This window comes from Silurus aristotelis, assembly GCF_946808225.1.
Source record: "Silurus aristotelis genome assembly, chromosome: 26".
NCBI lineage: Eukaryota > Metazoa > Chordata > Actinopteri > Siluriformes > Siluridae > Silurus > Silurus aristotelis.
The window spans coordinates 14016614-14032245 of record NC_139599.1 but is presented as its reverse complement, the minus strand read 5'-3'; the positions used below and the strand labels follow the sequence as shown (position 1 = coordinate 14032245).

The 15632-nt window shown below is 37.5% G+C and overlaps 2 protein-coding genes and 1 long non-coding RNA gene across 4 annotated transcripts in view; 2 read left to right on the top strand and 1 right to left on the bottom strand.

Annotated features, from left to right (window-relative positions):
- The window catches only part of LOC310720258, a 449438-nt gene that overhangs the window by 360686 nt on the left and 73120 nt on the right, over positions 1-15632 (bottom strand). The gene's annotated exons all lie outside the window — the stretch shown is intronic.
- Positions 119-12002, top strand: tmem248 (transmembrane protein 248). The gene is made up of 8 exons (XM_083530703.1): positions 119-203; positions 2111-2419; positions 4292-4450; positions 5853-6138; positions 6926-7076; positions 8716-8899; positions 9063-9206; positions 9791-12002. The coding sequence occupies exons 2-8, from the start codon at positions 2417-2419 to the stop codon at positions 9809-9811; spliced, it is 948 nt and encodes a 315-aa protein (XP_083386829.1). The 5' UTR covers positions 119-203; positions 2111-2416; the 3' UTR covers positions 9812-12002.
- The window catches only part of doc2b (double C2-like domains, beta), a 158737-nt gene continuing 158447 nt past the window's right edge, over positions 15343-15632 (top strand). The window contains exon 1 of one of the 2 annotated variants that reach the window (XM_083530691.1): positions 15343-15591. The gene's annotated coding sequence lies outside the window, so the exon portion shown is untranslated. The remainder of the gene's footprint in view (positions 15592-15632) is intronic. The other variant, XM_083530693.1, reaches the window with a different exon arrangement.

The window sequence follows — 15632 nt, the reverse complement described above, 5'->3', positions numbered from 1 at the left end:
CCATTCTCATGACGCGCCCTCTCTCTGATTAAACAACCGGTTGTTTTCGCACCTCTTTTTACCATATGTCCCGCCTACTACACAATGATTGGCTAAAGGCTCTAAGACGTAGTAGTTGTGCGCGTGTATAACTTGCAGCCAATCAGCTGTCAGAAGGCGGGATTTGGTTAAAAACGGTTAGGGGAAAATGGAACGCGTTTAAGGTGAGTTGCCAGGTCACTCAATTTTAAACTTTGGAGTTTTTTAAATTTAACTTAAACTTGGAGTTGGTAATAGGATTACATGCTTATTTTTATACATTATGTTTACACAATAAGTATATATATATATATATATATATATATATATATATATATATATATATATATATATATATATATATATATATATATATATATATAAGTCAATGATGTGATGCATCAATGTAATAAAGTGTTTGTGTTATGTATGGTGGTTGCCTGGATACATTCATTCAAAATCTAAGAGCCAAAATTTAATATTATTTGGTATTTATATATTAATATGATGTGTGGTCCAGTTACTCACTAAAACAGGTAGTAGTAAGGGCCACTTTACTTATACATGTCAGAGCCCAAACTCCTTTACTTTAATTTGAGTGAAAAAGTGTAGCCTGTACTTTTACAAAAGTCTTTTCAAACGTATCTGTACTTCTGTTTGAGTGAAGGATGTGTGTACTTTTGTGCTCTCTGATCATTTGTGACTAATATTTCATATGTAGATAGATTTTTTATTTTTTTTTGTTAAACTATTTTTCAAGCTCGTTCTCTCAGTACCAGTGCTGCTACGGAGATGGAGGCGTGTCCTGAGAGTCACATAGACTATAGATTAACATGGCAGAGGTAGAGCTGCATCTTCCTGGAGACAAAACAGGAAAAAATTGTCTGGTTTTATTAATTTTTGTTGTTTTTTTTGCACTACAAAGGCCTGTTTGAGAAAAGGGCAATTCATTAGAAGTCAGACGGCACTTCTGAGTAAAGAAGTAAATTTATGATTTGCTGTCTGTCTGAATCAAAGAAGTAAAAGCAAACTATCCATACCATATTAAATTGCATGGCATCATATTTTTTCCATTGCATCGTATAACGCCGGATCGCACTGTGTTAAATGAAATTGAATTCGGATTGCACTACATCATAATATGAGTGAATTGTATGAGAATCTGTAATTGTTTGAATTACAGCACGGTTCAATTTATGAGGTTGCAAAAGGAAGTGGTACAATGTTTATCATTTCCAGTTCCAGAGTCACCAGTTTGAGTCTGAGTCAAGTTTCTATCTCTGATTATATTTTATGTTTTCCTTTACCGTCAGAGTTCTCTAGTTTGAATCTACCCCTTTAAAATTGTGTAGGAAAGTGAATTGCATATTGCCCTGTAATTAACTGGCATTGATGATGCTTTTGCCCAGTGCATCTGAGCCCCAGTGACCCTGACTTTAAGATGGTTTGTAGGGACATCAGGCTGTTTTTATTTTAAAAAGCTTGGTATTTTTTGTAGACTTTAGGTCTTGGTTTGTAGGGACACTGAACTGTTTGTGTTTGTGTTTGGTTTTAGGTTTAGATTTATAGGGATGTAAAGTTGCTTTGTGGGGACACACCAAGTTCTTTGCATTCTGGGTTGGTTTTAGAGTTTGATATTTTTGTGTTGGATTTGGTTCTGGGTTTTGTAGTGGCAGTAAGTTTTTATTAAAGAGTTAGCTTTTTTCCTGTGTTGACATCTGTCTGAATTTTGTAGGGACCTCAACATGTTTTAACTGACAAGTTGAATGGTTTGGGGTTGACCTTAAACGTTGGTTTTGTAGGGACACCAAGCTGTTTGTGTTTTGAGATGGATTAAGATCTAGGATTTATTGGGTAATCAAGTTGTTTGGGGGAATCAGGTGGCTGGGTTTTGGTTGGTTTTAGAGTTTGATACGTTGTGTATAGATTTATAGATTTTAGGTCTGGGTTTGTAGGGACACAGTTATTCTTTTTTATTATTATTACTATTATTTTAATGGGTTTGGTATTTTCTGTATAGACGTTAGGTCTGGGATTGTAGGGACACCACGATGTTATTTTATACGTTTGCTGGTTTTTGTTTACACTTCAGGTCTGAGTTTGCCGGGCCTAATTAGGTGGGTTTCATCAGACTTGGCAACCTTGCAGCGACGACAGCTAAGTCGTAGTTGGAGGGCTAGGTTAGGTGTCTGGTGCGTTCTCGGGACGGTTCTTCTGGATCCGATGGGAAATCGCCTGGAACTTTCGAGACCTCGGGTGGAATCCCAATGATGGGAGAAGGCGCGCGTGCTGCTGCTGAACCAGTCCTGAGGCGCACCTGCGTCCCGCTTCGCCTGAAGCCGCTAGCCTGTTAGCCTGCGCGCGACCCGTCTGCAGCTGTACAAACCCTGACCCCAAAATGGTGAGTTGACGCCTGAAGAAAAAAAACCTGGGTCGCTTTAAAAAAAAAAAATATTTAATTAAATATGCAATTTTATTTTACACTATTGTTACGATATTCGAGCTGTTTTTTGTCTGTTGGTATTATTTATCTATTTAAATCCACATAAGTCATACAGACAGAGGGGGTGGGGTAGTTAGCAAGCCGCTAATTCAACATAAACACGCCTTTTTACCACACACATTTATTTTATTCATTTTATTTTACAAATCTGAGGTAAGTTATATTAAAATAACGCGATATGAAGTAAGTAAGGTTCCAGCATTACAACAGCAGTGAACGTGAAGAGCTGCGTAGCTGCGTATCTTAATACCTCAGAGCAGTTTCTAGCTTTAAACTATATATATTCTTCTATAAAACCCCACCAAACATCTACTATTTTACAATCAAACCAACATTATAATTATATATTAATTTCTTATATCATACATGTTCAGTTATTTATTTGGTTGTATGATTCTTAATAAGTGTAAGAAATCAGACAATATCTGTGCCAAACGATATGTATATATGTTCCTGTTTAAATTATATGGTTTATCATTTCTACAGAAATCAAATTTTTATTTTTTTTATGACTCGTCCTGTACTAGTCTTGCGTTCCTCCAATTAAAAGCTGTGAGCGGGTCAAGGGGGCGGGACTTGTGCTCATATTAGACTCTTAGCCGGGAAACTTTGGAGTTTGTGGCACTTTCCGTACACCATTATCTTCGTTATCTTTTATTTGGCAACCATCCCGATAAGTGCGAGTTTATTCCGGAGGTCATGAGATAATGCGCTTTTCTAAGCAGTGTTCAACCAGCTTTGGATCCATCCATCCTTGAAACGTGTTGCGACCTGGAATCTTCACCCAGCATCTTCATGTCAAACGTGTATGGCAAAGCTTCAAAAATACGCAGCATCCCTTCTTCTTGGATCTGCTTGGAAATCATCTTCAGTAGAAGAGAAAAAGGCTCTTTCAGAACTCCATGTGTTCCTTGTTTACTTACCTCCTGCCAGGTTTGGATTCCCTGGTGGATTCCAGCTACTTTTTCATGGAAAACTTTAACCTGAAATGCTCTGTGCTCCATTTCTAACCCTAGCTCGAATGTATGAATCCACAGAACAGATTTGTGGAGCCTGTTGGTGGAACACCGAAGAGAAATGCGTATGCATTTGACCCCCTGGATGCCGGTCCATCACAAGGCACCAGTTGCACCTAATTCCATAGTCGATGTGTAGGAGAGCAGAGATCCAAGATGGAAACCACATAGAGAACATGCAAAGACAGCAACTCAAGCATACCCAGATTTCCATACCTGCTCAAATGAGCATTCCTACTGTACTGTAGTATTGGTTTTTTTGTTGTTGGTTTTTTTTTTTTTACAACCAGTTGAATTATTTTTTTGTCTTTTCTTTAGGAGCAGGAATTCATGAAACCTAATAGTTGATTATAGTGTTAGTGTTGATCCCAAAACAATGACTGAACTACACACGTATTCAGGAGGCAAAACTATGCAAATGACTGTTGGATGTCTGTTATTTTTGGCACGATTGATATATGAAAGCCACAGGCATATGGAGTGCTTTGTCTCTGCAAAATAAACTGCATTAGTCCAGCATCCAGGAGCAAAGTTATTTTTGTTTGTTTGCTTTTTTTTTTTCTTCCCTTTTTTTTTTGTATGAATTTCCATTCCGCACAGGGCCTCAACACTCCACCATTTTCTAATGATGGTAACCCGGCATGTTTTATTCCTTACAAAACATCTTGTGGAGCAGTGATGATATAGTGATATATCATAGGGTTGTTGTGTCATATTCAGTTCTAGACTGGCCTTTTCCCCCCCCTGTTTGCAGGTGTTCTTGTTAAACCCTCTGGAGAATCTGAAGACCTACATAAGCAGCCGTCCACCGCTGGTCATATTTATGGTCAGTGTAAGCGCTGTGGCCATTACGTTCCTGACGGTCGGATATTTCTTCAAGATCAAGGAAATTAAATCACCTGAAATGACAGAGGTAGGAGGTGCTTATTTGATTTATTTATTTATTTTTTTTTTTATCTCAGTCTCATATTTATAGTACAGAGGCTATTTAATATCTTATCTCCCTGGTAAATTATTAATCACAAGGTTTGCATTGTTATCATTAATTACAGAACCAAGTTAATCTCTGATCTGAGGAGTTCAGTATTTTCCAGTAATGGAAAATGCACATCATAACCCAAAACACACTGTGCATGTGACATTGTGTGCCGCTTAGATGTTTCGGCTGTTTAACCACAAATGCGCTTGTTAATTACATTTAATTTTTGCACTAACAAGTTACTAGTTACATATCGGTATTATACATTGTCTTTTTCAAAACTTTAATAGTTTAATAGAAGTAAAATGTAGTCCATATATCAGCAGGGGTCCAAACATCCTTCACAAATCAAACAATTTCTAGTTCTTGCCAAGTTAAATAGAACATTAATGAGACCATTGATCTAGATTAGATACTCAGGGTTTCAGATGGTCTCAGTACAAATCTGATGCTAATAATTTAGATTTTGATCCACACAACTAGTTTTAGAGCAGAAAAACAAATAATACGAATAAAACCAGAAAAAAAACCCCAATAGGTTCCCATAGTTTAAAGTGCTCTCGAGTTTGTGGACTTTGTGTTAATCCTCACAATTATTCGATTCACCTGGGGAAAAAAAAAAAAATGTGGACAGATTAAAGAAAAGTGTGGAAAGGACTTTCTGAGCTTTGAGATTAAGCGAGATTTGGGAGGAGATCGTTTTTCTTTTTAATAGAACAGGATGAATAAGTTCACATTCTGCAGCCCTGCATTAGCTGCCTGTCAGGTCTAATCATGTTGGTAGTTCAACTATGAGACTGTCCTTTGCAAAAGAACTTTACATGGCAGTCTTTCTTCTACCATATACATACACCGTTCAGGAATCATTTTATGGCCACCGATCAGGCATTCCATAATGACCACCTGCCTAATATTGTGTTGATCCCCCTTTCCATGCCAAAACAGTCCTGTCTCAAAGAGCATCAACAGCATTAACTTCTTCAGCAATTTAAGCTACATGAGCTTGTCTGTTGGATCAAAAGACAGCCTTCGCTTCCCATGTGCATCAGTGAGTCTCAGCTGCTCATGACCCTATTGCCGGTTCACCACTGTTCTTTCCTTGGAGCACTTTTAATAGATACTGTCCACTGCAGACCGGTCAATCAGTGTTATTTACTTTACCCTTTATAATGTTTTAATGTCACAATTTTATGCCTGGTCGGTGTATAAGTGAGTGAAATGCTCCCCAAAATTCCCTTTTACCTTTTAAATAGAGGGATAGGGAAAATATTTAGTATCGCACATTTTTTTAATATACCAATCTTTCAAATAATCAGTGCTCTTTTCCCATTTTCAGGACTGGAACACGTTTCTACTCCGTTTTAACGAGCTCGACTTCTGCATCTCCGAGAACGAGACACTCAAGCATGGCCTGAACGAGTCGACAACACCGGAGAGCATAGTGACGAGCAGCCAATCGCGCACCAGCACTCAAGTGCCATTGCTGCTGGAGGACCCGGGTCCTATTAACATCTCCGTCACCATCACGCTCACCCTGGACCCTCTGAAACCGTTCGGAGGTTACTCGCGTAACATCACTCACCTGTACTCCACCATTATGGGCCATCAGGTTGGCCTGACTGGTGAGTGTGTGCTAAAGCTTTATAAAGCTATGTATAGTATTTTTCCCCTGTTGTGTTTTATGCCCTGCTTAATAAAAATGCTGCTCTTGACGCCACTGTGCCAAGGCGGATATTTCTTCTCAGGTCACGCTGTTCTAGAGAATGGAAATATATCCAGACATTGACATTCAATTTACCAAATGCTACCAACATCTGGCTCCAATCCCAGCCTGTATGTAGGCGTCTTTTTAAGAGGTCAGGGGGAAAAGTAAGAGGTTTGTTTGGGCTTAATCATAGATATAAATAAACAATACAAAACAACAAAACTGGTGAGGGAGCAGAGAGGATATAGATTTTTCTAGCTACAATTAATAATGTATTACTCGTGAAATCTCAGACTGAAGAATGGTTTTCTTGTTTTTGCAGTGTGGGCCTTGTTAATGAGTGATAGCAAACTCCTCTGTGTGTGTGTGTGTGTGTGTGTGTGTGTGTGTGTGTGTGTGTGTGTGTGTGTGTGTGTGTGTGTGTGTGTGTGTGTGTGTGTGTGTGTGTGTGTGTGTGTGTGTGTGTGTGTGTGTGTGTGTGTGTGTGTGTGTGTGTTTCGCACAGTATAACTTCTTAGCAGGCGCATCAGTTCAGTTAAATCCAGCCTGAATTATTACTGCATGCTCCTGTTCCTGTTCCTCAGCCATATGCAGAGCAGCTGAAACAACATTGTTGCATATGTTCTGCGCTCTACCAAGCTTTTGATCGTGTGTGTGTGTGTGTGTGTGTGTGTGTGTGTGGTTGCGTGTGGTTGCCGAGGTAGGCAGGGAAGCTCACGAAGAAATGAACATCACTTTCACTCTGCCCGCGTCCTGGAACTCGGACGAATGCGTCCTGCACGGGCGTTGCGAGCAGATGGTCTTCAGCACCTGCATGACCGTCACTGCAGCCAGCAACGTCTTCCCCGTGACAGTGTAAGTTCCTGTTTGAGCACGGCATGCTGCAGGTCGACATCACAACCACCCGAACATGTGTTTATATTCAAAATTCTCATCATTGCCTTCAAATATTGACACAGGTTTACACTGTTGATTCAGCGGTGTCTTGTTATTTCGTCCTGCACTGTAAAGCCAAGGCCCTATTGTTGCTTCTGTCAATATCCAGGTGGAAATTAAACAAAAGGAGATACTAATCTTTGTGATGGTAAGGTGGATCCTTTTTAATACTGTAGTCATAAAGTAAGCTAATGATCCTCAACACGCAGCTGTGAAAGAAAATGTGTGGTTTCCTTTTTATTGCATTAAAAGGCTTGCTGTTTAAAGTCTTAACATCGACTGCTGTCAAATATGGTGTTCGGTCGTTTTCTGTAATTTTGTAACTGCAGGTTTATATTAAGGCACTCATTTTAATACATTTATATATTTATTTGTTTATTTTATACCAGCAGCTTACTCGCAGACCTGTATGGCAAGTATAGCAGTAAATTAATGATCGAAAGATGAAAAAACGTCTTGCCGTCTAACAAACAACTGATCACTGATCCGGTGAAGTTTCTTGACACGTTTATTTAGCATTAATGGAAGAGCTTTGTACGTTTCAGTTATAAGCATTTTGTTGGATCTCTAAAACAAGCTCCAAATCTCCTGTCCTATTCAAGTTCCATAAGGTTAAATGCCACTACAGACTATTTTAAAAAAAAATGTTTGCTTTATGCTGCACTTTTTTTTTTTAAACCAAAAAAATCTGTAACCAGGAAACTGCTGTGGTATGACATCTTGGGACCTGTAGTTATAGCTAGACTGTATGGGCAAAAGTATTAGGACACCGGTCTTTTTCATATAACGTATATATGTTGATGTGGTAATGGCTCTTGGATTCGCACTGCCACACAGTCCCCCACCCCCCCATATAGCAGTATGTTCCCTCACTATTGAACAATCATGCACAACAGTGTTTCTTTTTAACAAATAATTTGTATAGTCTAGAAAACCTTTTGTTTAGGTTATTTGAAGCGCTTTGTGTATGTGCTTAAATTATTGTACTGAGGTCAAGAGTGATTTCAGTCTGGTGATTTTACCACACAGCCATGCAGTTGTCTTCATTTTTGAATGGTGACAAGAACACAGCACAGGTCCATGAAAGCTTTGTATTCTAAGGATCAAATATACAAATGATATGTCCTATAAACCAATAGGTTTATATGCTTACCACCATGCTTCATGCTTCTGCTCAGGAGTAAATTGTTATTGTTTTCGTGGTGCTCTGGAACGTCCAGGTTGTTGTTACGAAACTTAAAAATGACAACAGTGCTATTTTTGGAGGAGCAGAGATTTCCTCCCTGAAAAGCTCTCGTTAACAAGACTACATTTTAGAGAAGCCTGCAGTCATTTTTCTCCTCTTTTTTTTAAGCTTTTTTCAAAGCTTGAAGAGTTTGTGCTCTTGTCAACGTCTTTATAGGACCCACTACTTGGATCAGTTGAAAGCAGTTCAATCTGAATCTGTAAAGCATAAGTGTATAACCTGATAACATTGCCATTACCCAGTTGCGATACAGATTTTGAAATTTGTTGTTTAAATTTCACGTTTTCAACCAAACTTTATTTCGTCCTCCAGGCAGCCACCTCACTGCGTTCCAGAGACGTACAGCAACGCAACGTCCTGGTACAAGATCTTCACCACAGCGCGGGACTCGGACACCAAATACACGCAGGACTACAACCCTTTTTGGTGTTACAAAGGTGCTGTTGGGAAGGTTTACCACACTCTGAACCCCAAACTCACGGTCATTGTACCGGAAGTAAGTCACAATGTTGTCGTCCCTTCCTGTTAATGGGTCTTTGCGATAGTTTAATGATTGCTTCTATACTGGTCATTTGTCTGAACAAATTAAATTTATCTGAATTAATTTCTTTTTTCGACAGCTTTATTAAGCTTTAATTCTCCTCTCTCTGACTTTCTAGGATGATCGCTCGCTCATCAACCTGCACCTAATGCACACCAGTTACTTCTTGTTTGTGATGGTGATTACAATGTTCTGCTATGCAGTCATTAAGGGTAGACCAGGCAAAGTAAGACAGACCAACCCAGAGTTCTGTCCAGAAAAGGTATATGTTTAAGCCATTACAAATCACTCCAGTCACTCATCGTCAACCAGCACATTACCTTTTACGCTGTTCAATTAATCTGATTGGTCAGAAGGTGTTAATTTTCGAAAACATTTTCTGACAGGTGTTTCACCGCTATCTAATTTACTTTTCTATTTCTGAGGAAATACCATATGAAAATATTTTGGTTTGGTGTAGAGACAAAATTTAGGTGGTAGGCAAACTGTCTTGATTTTAAAGAGTTCGTACAAGCGTACTTGTGGCTTCATGGCAATCGTTTTGCAGCTTTGAAGTAAACGTGTGTACAACATATTCGGAGGCTAATAATAAACTGATTAAAAACAAAAGACAGGATTGCTGGTTTTCGATAAAACAGAACAGAGATGCTTATATGATGCTTAAATCAGTGTTCGATTTATGTAATATGAGAAGAATCAAATACCTTTGGACATGCAATGATTTATTTGAAAATAATCCGTTTCTCCTGTGGATAATAGTAATTTTGCTTTCTAATTAGCTTCTTTATTAGTCATTGTTGATCATTTTCATATGTAAAATTTGACATGCTTTATCTGTTTTTTTAGGCAGCCTTGTCAGAGGGATAAGAACAATCATTGACGAATGTATGGACTGATCTCGTTCAGCATCAGACAGGAGAAACTGGAATAAACCATATCAGAAACCAGAAGTAGAGGAGGGGAAGGTGGAAAAACTTGTCATCTGTTAAACCAGGATGAAGGTGAAAACAAACTGTGATGTGAATATCTGCAATGTTGGGTCACTCCAACCAAAGACTTTCAAGTGCCTGTATCTACTGTGTAAATGCTTGTAGGACCCTTCTAAGGACCCTTCTATTCAGTACAGAAGCACTTTGCCTAACCCCATTCCTGCCCCAACACCATCCCCAATCCCATGTGCCACAAATTATGTGCAACAAAGACGCAGAATGAGTAACAGCACTTATGTGTATTATCGTTTAAACATTAGATTTTTTTTTTCTGGTCTCACACGAAATATTCTTATTTTTAACATTTATTTCAATAGTTCAGTGGCATTCCTGATTTTGTTCGCTTTCTATTTGCTTTATTGTTTTTTTTTTGTTTTATTTAAGCTTTTGTATCCAGATGATCAGATTTCAGACAAATTGCATCTAGAGAATAGCATGGAAAGCCAGCAGGTTGCCAGGTGGTGATTTATAATGATTATTATTATTTTTTTTAAACCATACACTGCTTTTTGCCTTTTTTGTTGTACGTTTAGAGTGTGTTCCAGCAGGTGCAAGGTACAGTTTTAGAAAAATAAAAAAATCTCCAAGAATAGAAGGCTCATGTTTTGGATTTGGCAGGACAATGCAGCCTGGGTACCAGATTACTGGTTCATCAGCATTCGGCACACATAATCATATAACATATAAACATGAAATAGCTTAGTGGGTTTTCCTGTCTAAATCTTTAAATCACTCAGAAATTCAGTCCTGTTGTTTGTTGTAACTTACATATCATGTTCGTTTTTCAGTCTGACGCCCGGTTCTACCTATGAAATGCGATATCATTCTGTAACCCCTCATCCGTCTCTGTGCTCACTTTCAACAGTGGAATTAGAGAGATGACTAATGGTTTCAGCAGCTTTCGCTTTTCCTCGTTCTTTCAGTTTCTTTTCACTCGCAGTCACCGTAGTCAGGACTTATGGCGAACTATTGCTTTTGTAGACGTTTGTGGTTTTTTAGGAGCCTGAAGCTCCAGGTTTAAACAAAAAAAAAGTAACAGCCAATCAGAAATCTCAACAGCAAAGCCAATTAGAACATGACAAATCAAGAAACATCTGCAGTTATTGGTGAGGCAGTAAACAGGAAAAGGAAAATGAGTATCAATGAATTTATAATTTTTTTTTTTTTAAGTATGCGGTTAACTTTGTATGATATGCATGACTTCTACAAAAAAAATAAAAAAAATTGAAATACAAACGAAGTTACTTTTTTTTTTTTTTTGTTCCCCCTCACCCCACAAGAATTAATCTCTATTATAATAACATCACATTCGAAATTCTTTTTGCTGGACCAGTTTGGATTTGGACTTAGCGCACGCCATGAGCACGCCATTCTGTTTTTTTTTTTTTGGTGCATTTCTTCCCGTTTTGTAGTTTTGATTATAATTCTATTTGCTCATTTAAACAAATCATTCACTCTTTATTTCTTCCTTTTTTTTAAATCCCATGTCTTTCTTTTAAACTAACTTGCACTTATCCTCCATGTACATTTCACAGCCCTAGACTGGATTTGAACTATGATAGCTAAGATTACTTTCTCTATAAGATACGATTCAGAAAAGCAATACTTCATAGTTAAGGCATTTTTTTTGTTGTTGTTTTGCTTATATAAATTAATTTCCTGTCTGTGATCAAGATTTAAAATGTAATAACTTTTAAGGCATATTCAAACAAAAGTTTGCAGAGGATAAAATTGTAAGGATTTTGTTGGATATTTTCTTGAAGCTATAAAAAAATTTTTTTCTTCATTTTATTGTTTTGGATCATATTGATCTGTCCCTTCTTTTTTCCTTTGAATGAAATGTTTTTCGTTATGCAATTCTACAATTTCGGTTACTTTTCGAATGCCTTTTATCCTCAGTTGATGTTCACAAGTGTGCGATGCCATGCAAAACTTTCACGTGTCTTAATGCATGATTGTAAATGTCCTACCTGCTGCCCCGTCCCTTAGAAGACAATCCTATTGTTTCCGTGCTGTATGTAAATGACTGTAGGCACACGCTTCGCTGAATAAAAATCAACCATTAAAAATGTGCCTGAACATGTCGTGATTTTATGGTTCTCTTGGGTTTTAAATTTGTGTGTATATATATATATATATATATATATATATATATATATATATATATATATATATATATATATATATATATAATGTTTATATGTTTATATATGTATTATGTGTATATATAATGTGTATATATATTTACACACACATTATAGACAAAAGTTTGTGGACACCTGACCGTAAGATTCATATATGCTTTTCGAACATCCTGTTCTGAAATTAGTTCTCCATTTACTGTTAGAATAACCTCCATTCTACTGAGAAGATGTTCTACTAGATTTTGGAGTGTGCTTCTGGAGAATTTAGCTCATTCAGCCACAAGGGTGTAAGTAAAGTCAGGTACTGAGGTAGGTGATGTGATGAGGCCTGGGTTACAATCAGTGTTCCAAATCATCCCAAAGGTGTGCAGTGGGGTTGAGGTCAGAACTCTATAGTAGAAGATCTTCCAATAATGTTCATGGAGCTTGGCTTGTAAAAATGGGCATCGTCAAGATGGAACAGGTTTGGGTCTCGTAGTTCATGGGAAAGGGAAAATTTCGTGCTACGGCATCCGAAGGCGTTCTATAGAATTGTGTGCCTCTAACCTTTTGGAAAGAACCACATGTAGTGTATATGTATAACTTTATGACCGGTAAAGTAAATAGCACTGATTATCTCTTCATCATGGCACCTGTTACTGGGTGCGATATATAACGCCTTAAAGCCGAGGTCTAGTATGGCTGTAGTGGTGCACTAGGGAATGCCATGTGCACTTCATAGCCACTGGCTTGGAGCTAATTAGATTTTCAGGCAGGAATGAAATCAGTGGCTGCTCATATCGGTCTACCTGAAACAGAGAAGGTAAAGCGTGACCAGGAAATAAAGTTATTGAAGAGAATGTTTGTAACCACCCTGTTGTTTAGGTTGTGAGACTGATTGCAGTGGGATTGAGATGCCTGGTGAGCCTGACACATGCTTTACTACCACAACAAACAAAAAACATGTCTAGACTAACAAAATTTGCCTAGCAACCGATGGGCTGGAGTGGTTCTATAACCAAAAACACACCTGTGCTATGTTTACCTAATATGCTCATCTTCCTAATAGGCCTCATTTAAAACAGAATTTGCATAACTTACATTTACAATGTACCTCAGACATTAGAGATAAATTTAGTTATGAATTTGAAAATAATTTATATCCATAATCTATTTTACTCTGTAAAGCTGCGTTGGGAAAATGTTCAATGTCAAAAGTGCGATATATATTGAATTAAGTGGTAGAACTCAAGTGTCCTGACAGAACTTTGACCTCAACCCAACTCAACCTTTGGCCTTTCCAACTGGAACACCAGGATTTTATCAGTGCTCGATCTCACCAATGCTCTTTTTTTCAATAAACACAAATCCACATAATCTTGCTCCAGAAGAGTGGAGCTTACACTTCATAAGTAATATATTTTGATGTTCAACAAGCACATCTGAACATTACTATCAAGTGTAAGTGGTCCACTATGACTCAGACCATAAGCAAACAGCTCCTGAAGATAAATCAATGACTGAACTAATGTTTCTATGTTTAATATAACCTTGTTGGTATGTGGTATGCCTAGGACTGATTTATACTTTTGTGCTTGCATGTTTCCTAGCATATGCAGTTAAAGTTAAGTTTATGGTCCAACATTATAACATTTAAAAGGCATGTGCACTAAGGACGAGTGTTCATTAGGCTCAGCTCTCCAACAAGAGTTGACGACACAAATGGCTGTTTTTTTTCCATCCATTTACATTTATGGCATTTGGCAGACAGTGCGACTTACAATTAACTCATTCTGAGCAGTTCAAGGTTTAGGGCCTTGCTCATGAGCCCAGCAGTGGTCGCTTAATGGTGGTGGGATTTGAACTCATTACCTTCTGTTTAGAAGTCCAAGATCATAACTACTTAGCTACCCCTTCCATTTTTAGATAAATTTTTTATGAGTCTTACAGCTTACAGTGGTGCATATTGCAACCTAACCTTAATAACCTTGTATAACTTAATCATTTTAAATATATTTAATGTCAATATTGTGAGAAAAGAATCCATATTTAAAAACATCGTTAAATTCTGGTTTACTTTATAAAATGCAAACCAATAACACATCACAATCTATTATCTATTAATGTGTTATGTATTTGAAGTGAGAAATGTCATCATTACCTCAGGCACCATGTCATCCTAATTGCCTGATTATACTGTACATTATATTTAGACTTGGAAATGTATGGTAACATAGTAATAAAACCTTCACTCTGAAATTTAGATTCTGCAAACTTTCGCTACATGAGGTGTGGTTTTACCTTCTAAACCCAGAGTAAGTTTCTCTGTCTTTATAGTGGCATCTGGTCAAAAAGCATTCCCCCTTTAAAGTGTTACATACATGATATATTTTACTTCAGAAACCCAAAATGATGTGCTTTACCTTAGAAACCCTTTATGGTGAATTTTACCTCAGAAACCCTACATGATACATTTTACCGATCATTTACCCTAAATGATCACATTTATCTAAGTAAACCCAACCTGCTTTTTTTTTTTTACCTCAGAATCCAATTATCTATTTTTACTTCAGAAACCCTACATAAGAAATTTTACCTTAGAAACCCTACATAATTTAATAAATGTTTACCTGAAAAACCATACATGATTTTACCTCAGAAACACGTTTAAAAAAAAAAAAAAAAAAAAACTAGAAACCCTTCATGGTGTATTTTACCTCTAAACCCCTCGACAAATTTTACTTTGTATTTTATAAAAATGTGTTGTTTTTTTTTACTTACAAAAAAAATTACATAAAAAAACCCTACATGATGTATTTTACCTCAGAAACCATACAAGATACATTTTTTTTTAATTTCAGAAAACCTATTTTTTTCTCTATGTTGAGGTTACGTTTTCTCAAAAAACACTAATAATATCTTTTTTTATTCTTATGTAAAATTAGCACCTGCTTTTGAATCTTATTATTGCTGAGATTAGATGATGTGAAGAATCCACCAGACAGGTCCTGGGGTCATTTGTTACTATAGAAACCCATTGTTTGGCTTATAAGGTCGGAACTACAGTGTGTTAGTGAGAAATATTGTTATAATTCTAACAATAGGCAACTTAATTTCCCGGCAACAAATTTGCCGTAAGGCTTACATTGTGTGTATTTAACAGATAAGCATGTTACTGCAGACTCAGTACACAGAATGAGAAGTCACTGTTCATGGGCCAGTAGACGTAAAGTTGATGACGTTTCCCTGCTCTCCTAGGAAACCTGTTGAGTATCTGGGAGGGAACACAGAGCAGGAGGAGGGGGCACTGGTGTAACATTACTTTTTTTTTCCCCCTCTCACTTATTTGCAGAAGTGAAGATAACGCAGTGTGTCTATTGGCTGAGGCAGACCGTGCTTCCTTTCACTCTGGAGGATCTACGACATCTATGTGTTTTGTGTTACACCTGCTGCCTTATTGTATGTCCCTAGGTTTGACCTGTGGGGGTGTATGTGTGTGAGTTCCTAAAAGAAAGACAGCGTCCTGCTTTGACAGGTAAGAAATCTCGCAAGGTGAGACTGTTAATCTTCAGGCTT